Source organism: Crotalus tigris, unplaced genomic scaffold (assembly GCF_016545835.1).
Source record: "Crotalus tigris isolate CLP2741 ecotype Arizona unplaced genomic scaffold, ASM1654583v1 scf7180000019011.417310, whole genome shotgun sequence".
NCBI lineage: Eukaryota > Metazoa > Chordata > Lepidosauria > Squamata > Viperidae > Crotalus > Crotalus tigris.
Genome location: NW_024097325.1, coordinates 154,256 through 176,518, shown reverse-complemented (window position 1 = coordinate 176,518; position 22,263 = coordinate 154,256). Strand labels below are relative to the sequence as shown.

The 22,263-nt window shown below is 38.5% G+C and overlaps 1 protein-coding gene across 4 annotated transcripts in view; it reads left to right on the top strand.

Moving 5' to 3' along the window:
• The window catches only part of ADCY4 (adenylate cyclase 4), a 46,429-nt gene that overhangs the window by 12,771 nt on the left and 11,395 nt on the right, over window positions 1-22,263 (top strand). For all 4 annotated transcript variants that reach the window (XM_039358357.1, XM_039358355.1, XM_039358356.1 and 1 more), the window contains 12 exons: window positions 1,623-1,781; window positions 4,947-5,076; window positions 5,955-6,137; window positions 8,142-8,173; window positions 10,147-10,233; window positions 12,847-12,916; window positions 13,273-13,370; window positions 14,169-14,253; window positions 15,339-15,476; window positions 16,469-16,576; window positions 16,701-16,885; window positions 20,359-20,443. In XM_039358357.1, the coding sequence (XP_039214291.1) occupies window positions 1,623-1,781; window positions 4,947-5,076; window positions 5,955-6,137; window positions 8,142-8,173; window positions 10,147-10,233; window positions 12,847-12,916; window positions 13,273-13,370; window positions 14,169-14,253; window positions 15,339-15,476; window positions 16,469-16,576; window positions 16,701-16,885; window positions 20,359-20,443 (1,360 nt within the window). The remainder of the gene's footprint in view (window positions 1-1,622; window positions 1,782-4,946; window positions 5,077-5,954; window positions 6,138-8,141; window positions 8,174-10,146; window positions 10,234-12,846; window positions 12,917-13,272; window positions 13,371-14,168; window positions 14,254-15,338; window positions 15,477-16,468; window positions 16,577-16,700; window positions 16,886-20,358; window positions 20,444-22,263) is intronic.

The window sequence follows — 22,263 nt, the reverse complement described above, 5'->3', positions numbered from 1 at the left end:
TTAAGTTAGTAAAACAGTTGTTAAGTGAATTGGCTTCTTATTGACTTTGCTTGTCAGAAGGTTGCAAGAGATGATCACATAATCCAGGGACACTCTTAAATGTCATAAATATGAACCATTTGCCAAGCATCTGAATTTTGATCACGTGACCCACAGGGATGCTGCAACAGTCATAAGTGTGAAAACTGGTCATGAGACACTTTTTTTCAGTACCGTCGTAACTTCAAATGGTCACTAAACATATGGTTGTAAGTCGAGGACTAATGAAATGGAGCCTTCCACCTGACTTTTTGACTGAAGTGATTAAAATCTTAAAATCTTAAGAATCTTAAAATCACTCCAAAGGCTACTTGTGGTTATTACCTCAGAAGAAGCTATGTACCACTCTTGAACAGGAATGGAAGTACCAGATATTGAGGTTGCTAGATACATATACTGAGGGCCAGTTTGTTGCAGTGATTAAGGCACTAGGCTAGAACTGGGAGACTATATGTTCTAATTTAGTCAGCTGGGTGTCCTTGGGCCAGTCACTCCCTCTCAGCATTAGGAAGCAGGCAATGGAAAACCACTTCTGAAATCTTGCCAAGAAAACAGCAAGGACTTCAGACAGTCCCCAGGAATCAATAATGACTCATAGGTACATACAGCCAAACATTGTTATATCTTTTCCAAGCAGGATACAAAAAATTGTATGTCCATCATTCCATTGGTTCCTGTTGCTGCTAATGATTGCAGAGTGCTATATCTCTGTCTCTATCTACTTCCTGACTACTTATTAATCTACTGTAGATTGGTGTTTTTCATAGCAACTTTATGATGTGTGGACTTTAACTCTTGGAATTTCCCAGCTGTCATGCTGGGAAGTTCTCACATCTTAATGTTGTCAAGTTTGAAACACCCTCACCCCCCAAAAAAAAATCTAGATAAAAGTCTCCTTTGAGTAAGTGATGATGATATTGTCACCAGCAATTCCATGTTATTATATACCCAAGTAGTTCTCATTATACACAATTGAGCCCAAAATTTATGTTGCTAAGCAAGGCATTTGCTAAGCGAGATTTACCCCCTTTTGTGACATTTCTTGTCACAGTTGTTAATTGAATCTCTGCAGATGCTAAGGTAATAACATGGCTGTTAAGTGACTCTGGCTTCCCCATTGACTTTGCTTGTCAGAAAGTCACAAAAGATGATTGCTTGACCCTGGGACTCTGCAATTGTCAAAAATATGTGTCAGTTGTCAAGCGTCTGAATTCTGATCATGTGTCTGGGGATGCTGCAATGATCATAAGTGTGAAAAAAATGGTCCTGTTACTTTTTTCAATGCCGTTGTAACTTTGAACAGTCACTAAATGAACTGTTGTAAGTCGAGGCCTACCTATAATAGTACAGAAGTAGTTTGCCATTGTTCTAGTCTGGATTTTTGTTTTCTCTGACTTAATTTACCTTCCAGAGCTAAGATTTCCAACTATGAAGTCCAATTCTGCTTAGTTTTTGGATATCAGCCTGCATTGGCTGGGTGCTGCTATCCAATGAGCCATGAATATATAGAAACATTTTATAAACTTGGCTCAGATTGCTTAATGAAATACAACAACACTGTGTTACAATTTATTTTTCCACAGGAAGCTGCGTGATGCCACTGGAGTGGACATCAACATGAGAGTTGGAGTCCATTCGGGAAATGTCCTCTGTGGGGTGATTGGTCTCCAAAAGTGGCAATATGATGTCTGGTCTGATGATGTGACATTAGCCAATCACATGGAGGCAGGAGGCGTGCCAGGGTGAGTGGAAACAGAGGGTGAGCTGTATGCTCCCGACTATCACTGAAGGTGTTTATGTCTTTGGCTTAGCTTTGAATGTGGACTCTAGTGACTTAGATTCAGGTATCTGTGGGCAGGGGAAAAGGGGGCAAATGACACCACAACATGATGGGGTCACAATGTGAATAATACAAATTGTGCACTGTATCTTATGATACACAGGTAATCACTGTGGTTTCTACCGGATGCCAATTACATGGAAACAAATTGCAGTGAGCATTCCAATTATGTTTGTGTGCTTTTGACTATGGTTTTGTGGAGATTCTCAGTCATCGAGGTCATAGTTGTCTCAAAGGTACTTTTTCAAAAGGCAACTAGACTGTTTTTTTTTTTTCCTGAGGAAAGTGAAGAAAGTGTAGCTAGTGAAAGGGAAAATAAGAAGCCAGTTTAGCATCATTGTTTGTGGTGTCTCATTGTGAAATGGACAACTCTGGTTCAAGTATCCACTCACAGTTTCTTAAGTCCAAAGCCGAATCTACTCTGGGAGGCAGATTGCTGTTATTATACAAATAAGATAACCTTTATTGTCATTTTTTACTGTGGGCACACTGATACACATTAAAAATGAAATTCTATTTCCTACTCTCAAAAGTGTATACATACATAACACACATATAAACATGCTATATACAACATATGTATATACTTACACTCTTATATATAAATACATATAAATATTAAACACTGTCCATCTTGAACACATAGCAGAATGTACAGTGATTAATATTTATATGTATTTATATGTACATGTGATTGTTTTGGAGAATTTTCCTATGGAAGAATTCCTTCTCCAACACATGGTTTCCTTGGATAATTTTCAGTAATCTCCTTGGAAAACTGACCTCACCTTGGGTTAAAAGGACCAACCCTGGTCTTTTCCCAGATACCAAGAGTTGGAAACAGTCTTCACCTACTCTATCCTTCTTGATATATTTGAACCCAAACATCTTTATTCTACTCCTTGGATGGGTTTTCTCTCAGCCTCCCCTAAAATAATTGGCTTGAAGTGGGGAAGTGAGGTGATCCTTAACCGTTGTTTTCTGAGATAACCAAAGGAGAAGAAGTAGATGTATAGTGTGTGCTGGGAATAAAATGAAAGATGGTTTGTTGTTTACAGTCCCTGAGCTTCCCAAAGAAAGGTGAGATGAAAATATAACTACCATCTCCATCCCATCTCCTGGTACCATCTACTACCAGGGGTGGTGGTAGTAATATGATCTTGATGAAAGACAGTGAAGATAGATACAATTGATGAGAGGATGGGAATTATCTGATTCTGGAATAAATAACTAAATGTCCAGTTTTAGTATCTGCAAGGATTGTGGATTCCCCCCCCCCCCCCAGAACTCAGGGCTGTTGTTCTGACAAAAATTTATGAACAGATTAAAAGAATATTGGTTATTTCATTATAACTGTTCCAATAAAATAAGATATTTTTGTCTTTTCAAAGGCATTTGTGTCTTTGCTTCAAGGTAATCTAGCAAAATGATTGAGAACGCCTATTTGCATTTCTCAGAATTTAACTGAAATATATGGGCAGTGCTGCTCCCAAGAGGAAAAAAGAAGAATCACACAAGCTAAGGTTCAAATACAGTACATAAAATATACGAGAAATATATCTCAAGTAAATAAGATAAGATAAGATAACCTTTAATTGTCATTTTTTTACTGTGTGCACAACGGCACACATCAAAAATGAAATTTAGTTGCCCACTCTCAAAGTGAAACACATACATGACACAAACCTAAAAATACTATGAACAACATATGTACAAACCCACATCCCTACATATATGTAGCAAATAAATATTAAATACTGTCCATCCTGAGTATATAACGGAAGGAGGAAGCTTGAGAGTTCACAATAAAATCTCACAGAGATTTTATTTGACAAGTAGATTTGGAGACGACCCAACTAGATGTCCCTTTTAAATCAATTTTCCAATTGAATCCTTGAACTGACTATCACCACACTGACCTGATGATTTGATGTTTATTTGCTCACGCACATACATTTTTTTTTATTCTACTGGATAAATTAACTTTCAGAACTGCATGGACCTAGTTCAGAGATCTAGTGATTCATATGAACAATCTGTTTTGGGTTTGACCATCAATGAAAAATAGATTCTGTGCAGTGAACAGTAACTTCCTGACAGTTAGAACAATTAACCAGTGGAACAACCTGCCTCCAGAAGCGGTGAATGCTCCAACACTGGAGGTTTTTAAGAAGAGACTGGACAGCCATTTGTCCAAAATGGTATAGGGTTTCCTGCCTGAGCAGGGGATTGGACTAGATGACCTACAAGGTCCCTTCCAACTGTATTATTATTATTATTATGGAACATCGCACAGTCAGCCAGATGTTCAGACTGGATTTGGCATTTTGTCTACCTATCGAGTCCTTACCCAGGACCTGGGATAGGCAGATGTGGATGTTTGATGGTATTACAGATATCGTCGCAGGATGGAAGCAGTTCCTAATAAGGCTGCCTTTTGCAATTGACTACTAGCGAATTTGTCAATGCCAATGGTGTTCAAGTGGTGCTCCAGTTGTTTTGGGATTGCACTCAAGGAGCCTATCACTATTGGTACTACCCTTGCTTGCTTTTGCCACAGTCTTTCTATTTCTATTTGCAGGTCTTTGTATTTTGTTATCTTCTCCAGTTCTTTCTCGTCTATTCTGCTGTCTCCAGGCATTGCCACGTCCACTATCCAGACTTTTTTGTCTTTCTTATCGACAATTGTTAAGTCTGGGGTGTTATGTTGCAGGTGCTTGTCTGTTTGAATTCTGAAGTCCCAGAGCAGTTTAATTTTATCATTTTCTATGACTGTCTCTATTTTATGATCTCACCAGTATTATTATTATCAATCATCGCACAGTCAGCCAGATGTTCAGACTGGATTTGGCATTTTGTCTACCTATCGAGTCCTTACCCAGGACCTGGGATAGGCAGATGTAGATGTTTGATGGTATTACAGGTATCGTCGCAGGATGGAAGCAGTTCCTAATAAGGCCGCCTTTTGCAATTTATTATTATTATTATTATTATTACTATTATTATTATTATTATTATTATTATTATTATTATTATTTGTGGGCTATCTACTACATTTCCCTTTCAGGAGAGTTCATATCACAGAAGCTACCTTGTCACACCTGGGTGGAATGTACACTGTGGAAGAAGTTTGCTGTGTGCGAGATTCTTATTTAAGGGAGAACCGCATCAAGACTTTCTTAGTTGTGGATCCCAGAGTAAGGAGCTTCCAAATATCATTATAGCCCAGTAGATTAATTCTACATGATGCTTATTTACAATGTATATGAAAGTTGCATGGTTTGTATGGAGAAAATCCCTATATCCCATTCTGGTCTTTGCAAGAAATCATAATTGGATCAAAATGAATGTTAGAGAGCTGCCATGGCATAACGATGGCTAGATGGAACCAATATCACATTTAAGTTCCTACTTACACAGAAGTTATTTTTATCAATAGGGTTGTATATTTTCCCAATATTGTCTGCATCTTCTAAGCACAGTAAGGATGTTTAAGTATCTACAAATCTAAGACAAGTCTCAATTTTTCAGGGACAGCTATGTATCTCTGAGGTTCAGTTGCTATTCAAAACCCTACAATTTCCAAGTTGGCCTCTGGAGACTAGATGTTATTAAACTATAAATCCCAGAATCCCCAATTAATCTGTCCAGTGATGAGAATGCTGGGGACTGTAATTTAAGAAGTTTCTGAAAGTCACACAGCTTATTCTTGAGTAAAAATATTGGGCAATAGGTAGTGGGACAATCTCATCCTAAATCCCAGAGAAATATTAGATACAAAAAATAATCTGATTTTATGTATGCTGCCTTGCTGGGAGATTCTGCATGGTAATATTCTGACACCAGATTGAATTCTGGATCAGGCCAAAGGACCAGAAACCTTTTATTTTGCAACAAAGCCAGATGAGGTTCTTGGGGAATTTATCATTATCTCAGTTTTATAATCTGCTCTTGTGCAGCAGGATTATAGCACACAGAAATCCATGCAAAACTGGAGGTAGATACACTTTCATAAACAGGGTGGGATTTGCTACTCGTGAACCTTCCTTGCATTTTTGGTTTCTATGATGTTTAGGCTGAAGAAGAAAGCTCCAGTGACATTCTCTCACCTGCACCAGGTGAGAGCTTCATGATGAGGGCCTCTGTCCGGATGACTCGCTACCTGGAATCTTGGGGCGCTGCCAAACCCTTTGCCAACCTCAAACCTCTGGACAATCTCCCAGGAGAGTCACCAGGATTTGTTCGGAATAACCATTCGGTATGTCTAGCGTGAGGAACGCTTCTTTTGGCTACCCAACCAATTGATCATTGCTCCATTCTTTATAACTTGATAGGATTGGCACAAAATGTAGGCAAACTTGATGTCTGTGAATTTCAGATTATTTTACATTTTAGTATACTCTTGGACAGAGATATGTTTGGACAACAAAGGTGACAAACAAGCAAGTACTGGAGACATAACACCAGACATGTCTGATTGGCTCAAAGTTGACTCAGCCTTCCATTCTTTCAGGATCGGTAAAACAAGGACCCAGAAACAAGAGAAACAGTTCTAAGCCCAAAGTAGAAGCCAGAAAGAACCAGGTGCCTCATTAGCTGGTTAGATGCTTGGAAGATTTTTCTTTTTTAAAAAAGATGAGTTCTAAGTGCTCATCCAGATGCTACCTATATTATCTTTAACACTTACTATAGTTGAAGAATGAGCAAAATATTCCAGGCATAAACAGCTTTCCTGACTAGCTTCAGGTTGACTCAGCTTTCCATCCTTCTGAGGTTGGTAAAATGAGGACCCAGATTATTGGGGCAATACGCTGACTCTGTAAACCGCTTAGAGCAGTGGTTCTCAACCTTTCTAATGCCGTGACCCCATAATACAGTTCCCCATGTTGTGGTGACCCCCAAGTGGGTGTGGCCACCAATAAGAGGGAGTAGGACAGCTAGGGAAAAGGGAAAAAATGGCGGACAGTGTGGTTTGGCGACCCCCCGTGAAATGGTCATTCGACCCCAAATGGGGTCCCGACCCACAGGTTGAGAACCACTGGCTTAGAGAGTGCTGAAAAGCACCGTGAAGTGGAATATAAATGTAAGTGCTATTGCTATGTCACTGGAAGGAAAAAAAAAATCACAAAACTGCATCTCACTTATTTTGGCCATGTCATGTGGGAGATTCATTAGAGAATGCAATTATGTAGGGAAGAGTTAGCAGTAAAAGGAAACCAGGCTGCCAATGAACACAATATCTGGACTCCATCAAAGCTGACACACACCAGAGCATAGAAAACTTTAAAGCAGTACAAGATTGGAAGATGTGGAGAGACCAGGCCCATAGAATTGTCAAGAGTCAGACATAACTGAATGGATAGCATTATCGTCATCACATATATTACATATAAGAAATTAATGCATTGCACAATTTACAAAACCAGTGATTTATATACCAATTGCAAATAATACTTACGAGCAAAATCCAAAAAAAATTGTTGAGAATTTTAGAAATGTTATAAGAACAGGTGAGGATAAAAGAAAGAAAGATGACTGAAAACTGTTATTATAAACCAAATAACTCCAGTCAGTCAATCAATTCATGACCATATTGCTCAAAACTCTTTTTCCTTCCCCATTTGTTAAAAAAAACCCAGTTTTAATTCAGATGATGACAAACAAGAAAGAAAAGCAATCCATTACTATAAATTAAAATTTGTACTAAATTTGTGATGACTTTAAGCCAAAAATGTTATATTAATAGAACAGGTCCAAACAGTATGTTCCAACACCTAAACTACATCTTTAGAAACAAGCCAATTATAGCCAATCCATACAATATTGAACATTTATTAATAGAAATGAAGTAATATTTTCCAGTTTATTAATCTGACATATACTACACAATTGTTAATTCTGTTCTTACATTATTCTAAATCAGTGGTTCTCAACCTGTGGGTCGGGACCCCATTTGGGGTCGAATGACCATTTCACGGGGGTTGCCAACCAACGCAGTCCACCATTTTTTCCCCCTTTTCCTTAGCTGTGCTACTCCCTTTTATTCTATTGGCTTTCAAAAGCCAATAGGAATTGTCCAAGCTGTCTCTGCCCTGCTGAGCCCGCCAAAAGTCCCATTCTGCAAACGGGGCTGCACCAGTTGAGTAGTCCTCGACTTACGACCGGTTGGGGGTCACGGCATTAAAAAGGTTGAGAACCGCTGGTCTAAATGAAGAATGTCTGTAATGCATTGTGGTCCCCTTTTCTTTTTCTTTTTTTGCAGGATATCTCTTTGGGGTCTTTGACCGTGGAACGGTAAGAAGAAATATTGGTTTTAAGCCAGATTTTTCCAGCTTGATGCCCTCCAGATAAATTATGTAATCAGAAATAATCTTCTCCAGCTAATGCAATACGTCTGGAAGAAATCAAGTTAGAGAAGATTGCTTTGTAGATTGAAACAAACAAACAAACAAAAAAATGGATCAGTGACCAAATAGTTTGCTTTAAAAGGAAATTGAAAAATCTTATGAAATGACACTCTTTTCATTTGTGTTGGGGATCATGATGCAATTTGTAGATTCTAGAGATGGAAAAGCTAGCAAGCGCAAATATGTTAATAACAGTGACACAAAGGAGAATGTGTAGGAATTACAAAGGATTTGTGGAATTAATAACAGGTACCTTGCAAGGCTTAGAGGTTGATAGGATAATCCATGTTTGCCCAACTCTATAGAAGACTCAAAGATGCATAAAGAAATGTTAGAAAGTTTAGTGACCAAAATCTTGATGGACAAGCTAAATGAGCTAAATTTGTTTTAGGGTAGAATCTGAGTTCTATTAGCAATTCTTATTAGATCATTCTGAACATGTTTCATGAAACATGAAGAATCTTCTAAGACTTCTTCTCATTACCGTTTATGTACTGTGTTTTCCTAAAAATAAGGCACAATCGGAAAATAAGCCCTAGCATGATTCTTCAGTATGTTTGTAATATAAGCCCCACCCCAAAAATAAGCCCCACCCACAGATGGATGCATTAAGTACCTTATTTCCCTGAATATAAACCCTAACCAGAAAATAAGCCCTAATGCATCTTTTGGAGCAAAAAATAATATAAGACTTGGTCTTATTTTCAGGGAAACATGGTATTTATTCAATTTATATAGCCATCCATCTCACACATGTGGCTGTAACATCAGGGATGTTGAAGTAGTCTAAATCAGGGCTTTTCAACCTTTTCACCCATTGTAGCACTTTTATGATATGGCAACATCCGAGTACCACCAGTCGCCTAGCAAGATGTCAAAAACTTGATGACCCCCCCCAAAAAAGGAAAAAAAGTGATAAATTACAGTAGTCCTCGACTTACAACAGTTCGCTTAGTGACTATTAACAATGGCACTGAAAAAAGTGCCCCCCAAGGCACAGCCGAGCAAGACACCTGCCTGCCTGCCCATCCGCGCTCTTCCTCCTGTCCAAGGTTTTCATTGTTGTGAGCATTTCTGTTGAGGATTGGCAGTGGGGGTGGGGTGGGGAGGTGTTTGGTTTTTATTCCCCCCATCTGCTGGGTGGTTGCAGCAGGTTTTGGTCACTTCACATGACCCTGGGATACTGTGACCATCATAAATATGAATCAGTTGCCAAGCATCTGAATGTAAATCACAAGACCCTGGAAATGCTGCAACATTCCAGCTGATAGGCACTTCTTCTGGGCTCAGCAGAAGCACCAGGATCAGCGCCGAGCTACAGCTGAGCCTGGTGGTAATCCTGGCACTTCTGCTGAGCCCTGAGAGCCCCGAAGAAGTGCTGATCCTGGTGCTTCCGCTGAGCCCTGACACCATGCAGCTCCAGCCATCTCTTGCTCAGGCTTGTGCGGTGCTGCCACCAGTTCAGCTTATTCCACTCCCCCGCTACCACTTTTCTAGGATGGTCACGTACCACCTGCCAGGTGCCAATGTACCACAGGTGTTACCCATACCACTGGTTGAAAAGCCCTGGATTAGTGCTTAAACGGTAACCATCGGGAGATGGCAGAACTTTAACCTAGACAGACAATCAGATATCTACACAGTGTGTGTGTGTGTGTGTGTGTGTGTGTGTGTGTATGTGTGTACATATTTATGTATGTGAGACAACTCACTTCTGTCTTGTTGAATGCTATATAGGGATACATATCATATTCAGAAGGATTCATCATATTCAGAAGAAGTTTGAAGAAGTTTACCTCTTGTACGTTATTTGAATTAAATTCTCGAGTAGCCTAGTTTCTTCTCCACATTGGATTTCAGGTGCCGTGCCCCCAGGAGTCCAGATGAAGACTTGGAAGGTGTGGATGAGAAGTTTTTCCAACTGATTGAACAGCTGAACTCCCAGAAGTGAGTTTTGGGGTCAATGAAAAGACAATCAAGAGGTTGGATTGGTTGGGTAAAAGATCCTCCTTAGAGGTCCTTAGAGATGAAAAATGTCTCAACTTTCCAACAAAGGTGTCAGCTCCAGAACAAGTAGTACCAAAAGACATTGTGCTCCATAACACAAGCTCCACTCTTCCAACTTGGTGTGGAAGTTTGTAAGGGGTGCAGTTTGCATCGTGATGTTGCAATGAACATTTCCTCATTCCCTTATCATTGCAATTGTTGATATTTCCCCTCTGTGATTTAACTTCAAAACATTTTGGAGAAGTTCTAGCAATTATTGTGCTAAATTTCAGACAAGGAATCTCCAAAACATCAAAACTGGAGATAGAAAATTGTGTATGCTTGCTTGCTTGCTTCTTTGGCAAGGCCCAGTTTCAAAACAATCAAGGATTATCTTTAGCAAATAGGGATGAAGAAACAGGAAGGAACAAATATTATGGAGGGCATGCCTCAAGAAAGTGACAGTTGATCTGTGGGTGTGACATTTTTACACTATGGCTTTAATACACTGGAAATCTCAGTGAGTTGGGACATCAAGAAGTGTCCTATAGTTGAAAGGAAGTGGAACAATGCTCAGCAGAAAGGTTTTCTCAAAATCCTCACTCCATTTGTAGGCAAAAGAAATTTGATGGTCTATTTCTCTCTTTTTTTTTTCAGGGGAGGGGAGATTTCCTAACCTCAAGGGTAGGACTTCTTTTTTGCAAGGATAAATGTTCCACTACTGGAAATTAAAAAGCGAACAGAAATATGAGAAGCTCAGGAGATCATAGGCTTCCAGAATAAGGAGTATGTAATCAGAAGGGACCTTTGCAAATTTATATCCTTTAGCCATCTTGGCGTTAAAAAACCCCCACAATAATACCATAATCCACTGTGAAAATTCTCTTCTTCTTTAAAGGAATTGAGAAAGCAATTATTCCTTAATTAGACTGAAGAAGATTTATTAGAGCAAAAGGTCAAAGACAACTCTCTGAAGCCAAGTCTCTGCAGCCAACTTGTCATAGCCAACTCACTATGGCCAACTTGTTGCAGCCAACTTGTAAAAGCCAACTTACCAGGGATAATTTTTCATGGCCAACTCGTTGCAGGACAATTGAACACTGCATTAATTGTTCCATTCTGTTACTTTTATCATTGATGGCTTTCTTTGTTTTATAATTATTGGCCACAGTTCCACTGAAATTAATTTTACTTTTGTATTTGTTGAATTGTCCACTGGCATGTTGGCCATGGTGAATTAGCTTAGTGAGTTGGCCAAAGCAAGTTGGCTGTGGTGAGTTAGCTGTGGTGAGTTGGCCACAATGAGTTGGGTGTGGGGAGTTGGCCATGGCGAATTGTCCCATTCTGGACCAAGATACAACGAATTTGGTTGGGCAGCTATAGAAATTGAATAAATAAATATTATTTATTTTGTGGATGTTTTATTGTTTTACTCTCTTTTAAATTATTTTAAAGGTACTCCTTAATTACAACCACAACTAAGCCCAAAGTTTCTATTGCTAAGCGAGACAGGTGTTAAGTGAATTTTGCACATTTTATGACCTTTCTTGCCACAGTTATTAAATGAATCACTGCAGTTGTGAAGTTGGTAACACAGTTACTAAGTGAATCTGGCTTCCCCAATTTTATCAGAAAGTTGCAAAAGGTGATCCCGTAACCCTGGGACACTGCAACAGTCATAAATTTGAACCAGTTGCCAAGTGTCTGAATTTTGATCATGTGATCATATGAATACTACAACAGTTGTGAGTGTGAAAAATGGTCTTAAGTTACTTTTTTTTGCAGTGCATTGTAACTTCAAACAGCCACTAAATTAACTGTTGTAAGTCGAGGACTACCTGTAATTGTTTTAAAAATTTAAACTTGTAAGCTGCCCAGAGTCACTTAGTTGAGTTGGAATAGGATAGGATAGGATAGGATAGGATAAGATAGGATAGTATAACAGAGTTGGAAGGGACCTTGGAGGTCTTCTAGTCCAACCCCCTGCTCAGGCAGGAAACCCTGTACCATTTGAAACAAATGGTTGTCCAATCTCTTCTTAAAAACTTCCAGTGTTGGAGCAGTCACAACTTCTGGTGGCAGGTTGTTCCACTGATTAATTGTTTTAACTGTCAGGAAATTTCTCCTTAGTTCTAGGTTGCTTCTCTCCTTGATTAGTTTCCATCCGTTGCTTCTTGTCCTGCCTTCAGGTGCTTTGGAGAATAGGTTGACCCCCTCTTCTTGGTGGCAGCCCCTGAGATATTGGAACACTGTTATCATGTCCCCCCTTGTCCTTCTCTTCATTAAGCTAGACATACCCAATTCCAGCAGCCATTCCTTTTATGTTTTAGCCTCCAATCCCCTAATCCTCTTTGTTGCTCTTCTCTGTATTCTTTCTAGTGTCTCAACATCTTTTTTTACATTGTGGTGACCAAAACTGGATGCTGTATTCCAAGTGTGGTCTTACCAAGGCGTTATAAAGTGGTATTAATACTTCACGTGACCTTGCTAGAAAATGAATGAATGAATGAATGAATATTGTCATGGCAATTGATGGAAATCTCATTCTAGGTGTGCTTGTTCTCTTTTGTGTAGGCAATGGAAGAAATCCGAAGACTTCAACTGCATCACATTGTACTTCAAGCAGGAATCTCTGGAAAAGGAGGTAAACTATAAAAGGAGTGAGATTCCTTCTTTTTTGAATATCTTTTATTATATTCTTATAAGAGAAGCATAATACATTATATTATTTTGATATTGTGGTGCTTTTACAGTATTAGCTGGAGATTATTATAACACTTTGTTTAGATTTGTACAATTCAAGCTAAAAAGTTATTAAATCAATATTAACAATTATTTAAAATGATGTTGAGAAGCAGGTAAGCAGGAATTAAATAAATAATCTGGCGGAGAGGAGAATTCTATTGCAAAGGCATTTCTCACAGTGATCTAAAACCAATGTTTCTGTTTGCTGATGATTTCTTTCAATTTTCCTCTTTTTTAATTTTTTTTTTTTTGCAGTACCGGCTCTCGCCACTACCATCTTTTAATTACTATACAGCCTGCAGTTTCCTGGTCTTCGTTTCCAACTTTCTCATCCAGATCCTTGTTGTTTATAAGTAAGGAGAAATTGAGTGATAGGGAAGGGATAGCTAGAAGTGGTTCTGCCTGTTGAGATATGAATACTTAAAAATGTGGCAAAGCTTATTCACAGCATGCATGCGTAGGAGTGCAACTCTAAGGCCAAAAGTTCCATAATGCTCTATGGATTACAATTTTCAGAATCCTCTGGTCAGTATGGCCACAGGAATACTTTTAGTTCCACTTTTGTGGAGGGCACCAGCTTGGAGATGTTTGGAACTGAACATGTGGACTGAAATGAATAATAAGTTTGTCCTAGGTCACTCTGGGAGAAAATTATCAAAGGCCACTTTCCACTTGAAGATCTAGGTGACAACCGATATATGAGACAAAAAATGAATGGGTTTCTAGCTCTCATGGATGCTCAAGTAAATTTGAATCCATGATTTTGGCAAGACATGAACCAGCACAGAATGCCAGGAAGTCATTATTTCAGTGGGTGGTTCTTCTTCAAGATCAATAAAAGCAAAAGAGCCGAGGTGGTGCAGCAGTTAGAGTGCAGTACTGCAGGCCACTTTAGCTGACTGTGTTCAGCAGGTCAGCGGTTCAAATCTCACCGGCTCAGGGTTGACTCAGACTTCCATCCTTCCGAGGTAGGTAAAATGAGGACCCAGATTGTTGGGGGCAATGTATATATATATATACATTGCTTACACCGCTTAGAGAGTGCTTGCACTTAAAGCAGTATATAAGTCTCATAAATAAATAAATAAAAGTAAACATTGAATTACACAAATGCCAGCCAACTGGATTCCTCGTTTATTCTTTCCACCCAGAACAGAGGCATTGGGGATCTCCTATGGAATTTCTTTCTTCCTGTTTTTCCTCCTCCTTCTCATCTGCTTTGCTGGTCACCTGGCGGTAAGTCTCTGGAGGGGATACTTCAGAGGAGAAACTCATGGAGATCTTTAACCAGGCAATGAGTAGAGCCATGTTGAGGTGGTGTGGTTTTGTGGCTGTTTGGACCACAGCTTCTGCAGACAAATTTAAAAGATGCCCATACTCTTGGGACTGGTTGAAAGCTGTTTCTAGGATTGGATTTAAAGTTGTAATCCCAATGCAGAGCAAGTTCATTTTTGAGAGGTATCAAAAGTGTTTGAGGTCTCCTGTGTCTTCTTCCTTGAACTCAGCAGAGCTGAGGTGTGGGCACAATTCTACAGGAGAGATGTGAGTGAAGGGGGAAGTCATCTCTTACCCACAATCCATATTTGTCTTTCTTAGTTGAAAATACAAACAGGAAAGTGTGTAACTTTGGGTTTTCAGCTTCTACTTGAGAGAAGTAGTTTACAAAATCCCCACATAGATGTTACATAATCTGACTTAATTGTTTAAATGCTTCCACAAAGCTGTTATAAGGACATGGTTTGCCAAAGTTGATAAGATGCTCCCTTATAATTGGGTCCAAGGGAAAGACTAGGCATATGCAGTAACAATTATGTACATTAATTCATTGTATTTTTCTCTCTGTATTCTTGATTTTGATTGTATTGATGGGTACCAATAAAGGGCAATATTTGTAGCTGAAGGTTGAAATCAGGGGTCCTTGGTGCTCTCAGAGCTTCTTGCAGTCATTTCTGCTAGTCTAGACTAGCACTGATGATGTTATCTAGTTTGGATAATGAAACATCTGCAAGAAAACAACCAAGCTCAGAGAGCACCAAGGACTCCTCCTGTATTGATGGGTTTTGGCCATGTTTTTTAACGTGAGCTCCATTTTACTTTGTTTTGATTTGTTTAATGAAAGACAAAGTACAGTTCCCATACACAAACAAATATTAAAATAGTATAACCAATATGATCTTTTTGCTGTTGGGAATTATTATTCTTATTTTTTAAATAGATTTTTCAATGTCAGGAGAAGATTGATGGAGTAGTGAGAGAAAGGAATCTAAGATTTTGGCTCTATGGATGCTTATATCATTGTCATTTTTTCTTTCTGCACACAGAAATGTTTCCTGAAAAGCCCCAAGATCTTGTATTGGGTTCCATCCATCTTGGCCAATGTTTGCACTCAGCCATGGCTACGTGTTTCTTTGGGCATCATCACCATTCTTGTGGTTCTCACAATGTCAGTGTTAAACTTGGTATGTGGCTAGTGAATGGGAAGGAGAGAGAAATGGAATATTTGGGAGAGGAAGATTCAAGATATGTGGGAAGAACTCCTTGTAGCCCAAAACAAATAAAATTTTAATGTGGATCTGTCAGTCAGTCTTCATGGATGAAACAATGAATTGTATTAGCTACATGTTTATGGAGATTCTCAGTCATCCAGGGCATAGTTGTCCCAAAGATGCTGTTTCACAAGCAACTGGATTTTCTTGTTTTTCTTTAAAGATGTTTCACTTCTTGTCCAAGAATCTTCTTCAGCTGTTTTTCTCTGAAGACATTTCGCTTCTCATCCAAGAAGTTTCTTCAGTGTTTTTATTTGAAGATGTTTCGCTTCTCATCCAAAAAGCTTCTTAGATGAGAAGCAAAATGTCTTCAAAGAAAAACAAGAAAGTCCAATTGCCTCATGAAAAAGCATCTTTGGGAGAATTGTATTAGCATTTTTTTTCCCCAAAAGCAAAGTTTCTTCCAAGTTGTATTTGAATACTATATATTATATTTTTGTCATTGGGATCACAGTAGTTTGCCACTGCCTTCTTTCACGATGCTTTGTCAATTTCCCAGTCTTGCCTATACCTCTAAGACCTCCTGTTAGTCTTCCATCTAAGGATCATTCGGTCTAACCCTGTCTTAGCCAATGTTGCTAGATGTGCAATCAATTCAATCTGCATGGGGGTAAAAGAATTGATTCTCTTCCTGGCCTTTGCTCCAGTAATCTGAACCTAAAAGATACTGGAAGGGTTCAGGTTGAAGGAGTCTGGGTATCCTCCAATGTTCCTTCTGTGGCCATGGATAGAGGCCACTGTGGTATATTGCTTTTACCACATTGATGCTATTTCTGAGAAATAGAAAAGGGTTGTAGAATCTCTGGACAAATCTTAGTCATGCTTCTCTTCTGCTATCTAGTTCAGATCAGAAGATTTTCTGTCCCTTCTTCCCTTCTAATATGCTCTCTAATTCTGCTTTCTAGTTCTTTATGCCAGAGACCTCATGCTTTTTGAAACTTGAAAATTCTACCTTATCAGGCATGAATACTGTACAGGAATTCTCTCGGTTTAACTCCCTCTTCAGTGTGCCGGTAAGGTTGAGCTCTTTAATCAATTCTCTTTTTCTTTTCTTTTGATTAATGGACCTACCCATCTCACCAAAAACTTCTCTTCTTCCTCCTCCTGTTCTCTCTCTCTCTCTTTCTTCTCCCTCAGTATTATATCTACTGCTGTGTCCTGGGATTTCTCTCGTGTTCCCTCTTCCTTCACATGAACTTCGAGCTCAAGTTGACCATGCTGATACTTTGCCTTGTTGTCTACAATGTGCTGTTCCTTCACACCCATTCCTGGCTCTCTGACTGCTATGTCTCTCAGCTCTACCGTAATCAAACTGCACTCAGGTAATTAGCTCTCATGGAGGTTCCCAGAATAAAAGCAGAAGTAAAGACTACTAGTTATCCTTCTCTCTTAGTTTTCCTTCCCAGTTGCTGGGTTGGATGGACTTCCATTTTATTTTATTTTTTCATTTCAAATTTGTATTGATTTTAATACAGTTCAACAGTACTTATTCAACAAACGTGTTGTCTGAGTTTATCATTCTCTAATACAGATTAAATTCCTAATCCCTAATTCGTTTCTCCAGCCATAGATAAAATAAGTCCCAAATTTGAAAATATTCTGTTTCTTCTTTTTCTTTCAACCTCAGAGTTAGTCTGTCCATTTCTGCACAGTCTAATATTTTTTTAACTATTTCTTCCTCTGATGGTGTTTCTTCATTTTCCAATATTGTGCGAATATAATTCTTGCTGCTGTTATCACATGCAAAATCAAATATACACTTTGTTTATCAAGATTTTCTGGCATTATACCTAATAAAAAAAGTTCAGGTTCATAATCTACACGTTTCCCCAACATCTTTTCTAGCCAAGTATGTATTTTTGTCCAATATCTCTTTTTTTTAACACATGTCCATCACACATGATAATAAGTACCTGATTTACGATTACATTTCCAACATTTTCTGACATGTTTTTAAGCATTTTTACTAATCTTGCTGGTGGCAAGCACCATCAATAAAACATTTTGTACAAATTTTCTTTATAACAGGTTGACATTGTCAATTTATAATTTCTTTCCTACAAGTTTTGCCATTTCTCTAGATCTATATTGTAACCAAAATTCTTTGCCCATGTTATCATTATTTCTTTTACTAGTTCGTCTTCCATTTTCAAATTTAATAGAAAATTATGCATTTTCTTAATTAGGTTTTCATCAGAGGTTAGTAGTATCTGATCAAATGTTTTAATGGAGCATGATATATAAATGATGCAGAAAAGAACAACAGAAATGATAAAGGAGATGTAGCAACTTCCTTCCAAAGATATCATCATAACAACCACCAATTTAAGAGCTGGTTACAGAACACTATGCTTTGGGAGATATTTAAAGATCATGTATGTAATTATATGGCTTTAAAAGGAAAATTAGAATAATGCTCAGATATTAGTTGAGGTCATTGTCTCTGAAGGCTTCACAGAAGGTCATGATCCAAGAAGAATAGTATGAATATCCATTACTGGAGGGTAACAACACAAGTTTCTTGACTCAGGATCTGTTTAAGGATTTTCCCAAAACATCAGACTAGGGAACTGTTGGAAATCTGATTCTGGATTAGAAAGGCCATTGGTTTCATCCAAGAGATGTCTTCATGTGTCTTTACAGCATGGCTGCTGTAGAACTGACACAAATACTCTTGAGATTATGTGATTTTGTTGGTTTCTTCTGGATGTTCATCTTTCATGGATGATGAAGGAAGCATACCATTACATCCAAGAATTCAATTGGCTTATGGTAAACATTTGGGCCATGTTTAGATGAAAAATTACTTTGATATCAACAGTTCCTAGCAGACATGAATCACCTAAACTTGATTTCATTGAGGAACAAATTCAGATGATCAGGAACCACTTAGACATTTATCACATCATATGGATTTTAGCTGTAACTTGGGGAGTTGAGGTTATTCCAGACATTCCTATTTTGTTCTTTTTTTTTTTAGATGAGAATTAAGGGAAATAGTAGTCCTTAAATATATTATTTTTTTCCACACTTGGAAAAAATCTGATTCATAGCCTCAAGTTATTAAAGATTGGAATAGTATAGATAAAACATTACTGATTTATCTTGTTCATACAACTGCAAAACATACATATTTTTGTGTTGTAAAAAAACTTAAATGAAACAAACAAGCAAGCAAACAAAAATGATATGAAACATAAATGAAACTGATACTGAGAAAAACTATTGTGGTCAACTGGCCCTCAATTACAGAAAAAGGAGAAGTACAATCTCTTCTGCAAAATGGGCTATGCAAATTAAGGCATTCACAAGAATCACAAATCCCAGTAAGAGACTACTTTTTCCTTATCTTTCCCTGAGCCTATGCAAGTTCTGCTAACAATGATAGCGAGTGAAGGTTATATCACCTTGACTGATGGATGCCTATGGGCTTTTTTGTGTTTTAAAAGAGTACTATGCATGTTGCAGCAATGAAATGTTTCTTAGTTCCTCCATCTTTTTTTTTATCCATGCAACAATCCATTGTATTACTTGGCTGTGAAAAGAATGTGGGTGACCACAAGTCAAATCTGAGCCAGCAATAGAACATAGAATAATAAAGTTGGAAGAGACATTGGAGGTTTTCTAATCTAACCCCCTGCTGAAGCAGGAGACCCTATACCATTTCAGATGAATAGTTGTCCAGTGTCTTTTTGAAAGACTCCAGTGATGGAGCACTCATAACTTCTGAAGGCAAGCTATTCCATTGATTGATTGCTCTCACCGTTAGGAATTTTCTCCTTAGTTCTAGGTTGCTTCTCTCCTTGGTTAGTTTCCATCCATTGTTTTTTATCCTGCCCTCTTGTGCTTTGGAAAATAGTTTGATCCCCTAGTTTTTGTAAGAGCCTCTCAAATATTGGAACACTACTATCATGCCTCCCCTAGTCCTTCTTTTCATTAGACTAGTCATACCCAATTTCTGTAATCATTCTTTGTATGCTTTAGCCTTCAGCCCCCTAATCATTCTTGTTTCTCTTCTCTGTGATGTGATGTAGTTGCTGAAAAGGTAGATGCTATCTTAGGCTGCCTTTAGAAGAGAGGAGAGTTCAGATGACAAGAAACCATTGTACCAACTTGGGACAAAGCTCTGACTTCATTTGCAATACTGTGTCTACGTCTGGTTATCTTTAATTTATAGGAAAGATGACTGAAGGGAGATGTGATGGCCATCTTCAATTCTCTGAAGGACTATCACACAGAAGTGAGAACAGACTTACTTTCCATTGTCCCAGAGAACAGGACCATCAGAATGGGTCAGAGATGCTTTAGATTAGAAAATTCTGCACTGAACAGGAAGCTGGTCTAGATGACTTTTATGATACCTTCCAAGATTGTAATTCTATGATCCCCTGACCCTGACCACAGAATGGTCAGATGATTATACAATTTTATATGGTTGGTTGATAATTGTAAAAAAGGGAGTAAGACAAAGAAAGAGACAATGCAGACAAGACCATTTTAAAGCTTTAAAAAAAGAGAAAAAAATCTACTGGGAAGTGGAAAGATAAGATTTTTTTCCTTATCTTTCCTTTAACGTTGGTCCCTCCCATCAAATTCACTAAACTGAATAATATTTAATACAGGACTAGTCTGAATAAAGACCCAGCCTGTTTAGAAATGACTTCCCGTTATTTTGACAAAGATCATCTGAGGGAAGCAATTGGTATGGTAACTCCAGAGGAACATATTGTGCTCCAGAAGGTCATTCTAGAGAAACAGACCATGAATGATGTTCTCTTTAACTCCATTCTTGCAGGCCTGGGGTGCTGAAGGAGCCCAAGGTAATGGGAGCATTCTCGTTCTTCGTTTTCTTCTTCACCCTCTTGGGTCTGGCTAGACAGGTGAGTTCCCTCCAGTTCCCACTTTAATTCAGCTTGTGAGAGCTACTTTTTTGGCTGTTGTTGTTCAGTGCTCTCCATGTCTCATAAGCTTAGGGCTGGGTGACAATACAGAGCCTGCCCCATTTCTCATCTGTAACAGAGAGGAACTTCCTGGTAGGACCAACACAAGTACAGGATTGTCACATAAGCTTTGGGTTGGATGACAAATCTATATTTGCGTTGGTCCTACCAGGAAGTTCTCCTCTATTACAGATGAGAAGTGGGACAGGCTCTGTATTGCACTCACGAAATGCACCTTGGGGAAGTTGGTTTGGTTCAAATTGCAAGGCAAATTTCTCATCACTCTTTCAAAGTCACCTCTTCACATCCTGCCATCCTTTCCTTTTTTGTGGTTTGAGGCTTTGAAAATCTTTACTAATACTTGTCCACCAGCATTTGAAAGGCTGTTTCATGTGGTTAAAGTAGCTGTGTGTTTTACAGGAATCTTGCTTTATTTTCCTTATTTGTGAATGAGAGTTTTCATGCAGAGTGGTTTTTCCTGGAACCTAGTTTGGTTCATTATTCGAAAAAGTGATAATTTAGCCCCTCTGTTTTTCTCTTTGTAATTACTTTACTACTTAATAAAAAATGCAAATTCACCATATTGTATAGCACATTCACAATACATGAAACATTGATCCCTTATCTTGTGATGGGGAGGTTACTTCAGATCAGGGCTGTTGGAGGGTGTGAATTATCAATGGGTCAGGGATGAGTCATCAGCGAGAAGTTGGTGAGGGGTCTTGAGAAGGGGAGATTACATCAGGTCAGGGTCATTGGAAGGTGAACTGCTGAGGGGGGAAAGAGGGGGCTTGCCTGGGTTGGTGCTGTCTCCTGTTGGATGTGTGATTGATTTGGATTCTGAGGGGTTTGTAGGCTGGTTGTAGACCAATGTGTCTGTTGATGGAATTGCTTGTGGAGTGCCAGGCTTCAATGAACTCTCCAGCGTGTAGGTTTAGTGGTTGAGTGGTCTAGAGGTTATAAGGCACCAGGCTAGAAACAAAGAGTCTGTGAGTTTAAATCCCACTTTGGCCATGAAAGCTATGGGTGACCTTGGCCCGGTCACTTTCTCTCAGCCCAACTCACCTCACAGGGTTGTTGTGGGGAAAATAAGACAAGGAAGGTATATCAGCTATGTTTTCTGCCTTGAATCATTTATAACAGTAATAAAAGCAGGATATAAATTAAATAAGTGAATAAAGTAAAAAAAATAAGTTTCTAAAAAAGGTAGAAGAGAATTGGAGAGAAAAAAATTGTTTGATGAAGTGTTTTTTTTCCCCCCCTATGTCAAAAGCAGGCAGGACAAAATAATAATAATAAAGTATTTCTATACTGTGCTTCACATATTCAGAGTCTCATGGATTTATACTAAACTTTATATATGTAGCTGATATAAATATTATACAAAGAATATTACATTTCCCCCTGTGTTTGAAAGATTGGGAAGTGCTTATATTTTTCTATTAAGAGTTACAGTAGTTTCATGGGACTCATTTGATCACGGCAAGCAGACTTTCTATGGAGAGTCTCAATCTTTGCTTCTTTTTTTCAATGACCTGAGTTTATTTATGGTCCTGGGGATGGGGGATATGTGGTTTAAGTCCCTACTTTCCAGGAGTGTGCACTTTCCAATAAGTTAAGAATTGTTGGATGATGCTTATTATGTATTCAGTTAAAAAAACCACCAAGACCACTCCTACTAATACTGACAGGGCAAGCCACTACTATATAAAAATAAGAGCAAACCCCACACCATTCCAGTACTGATGATGTTATCTAGT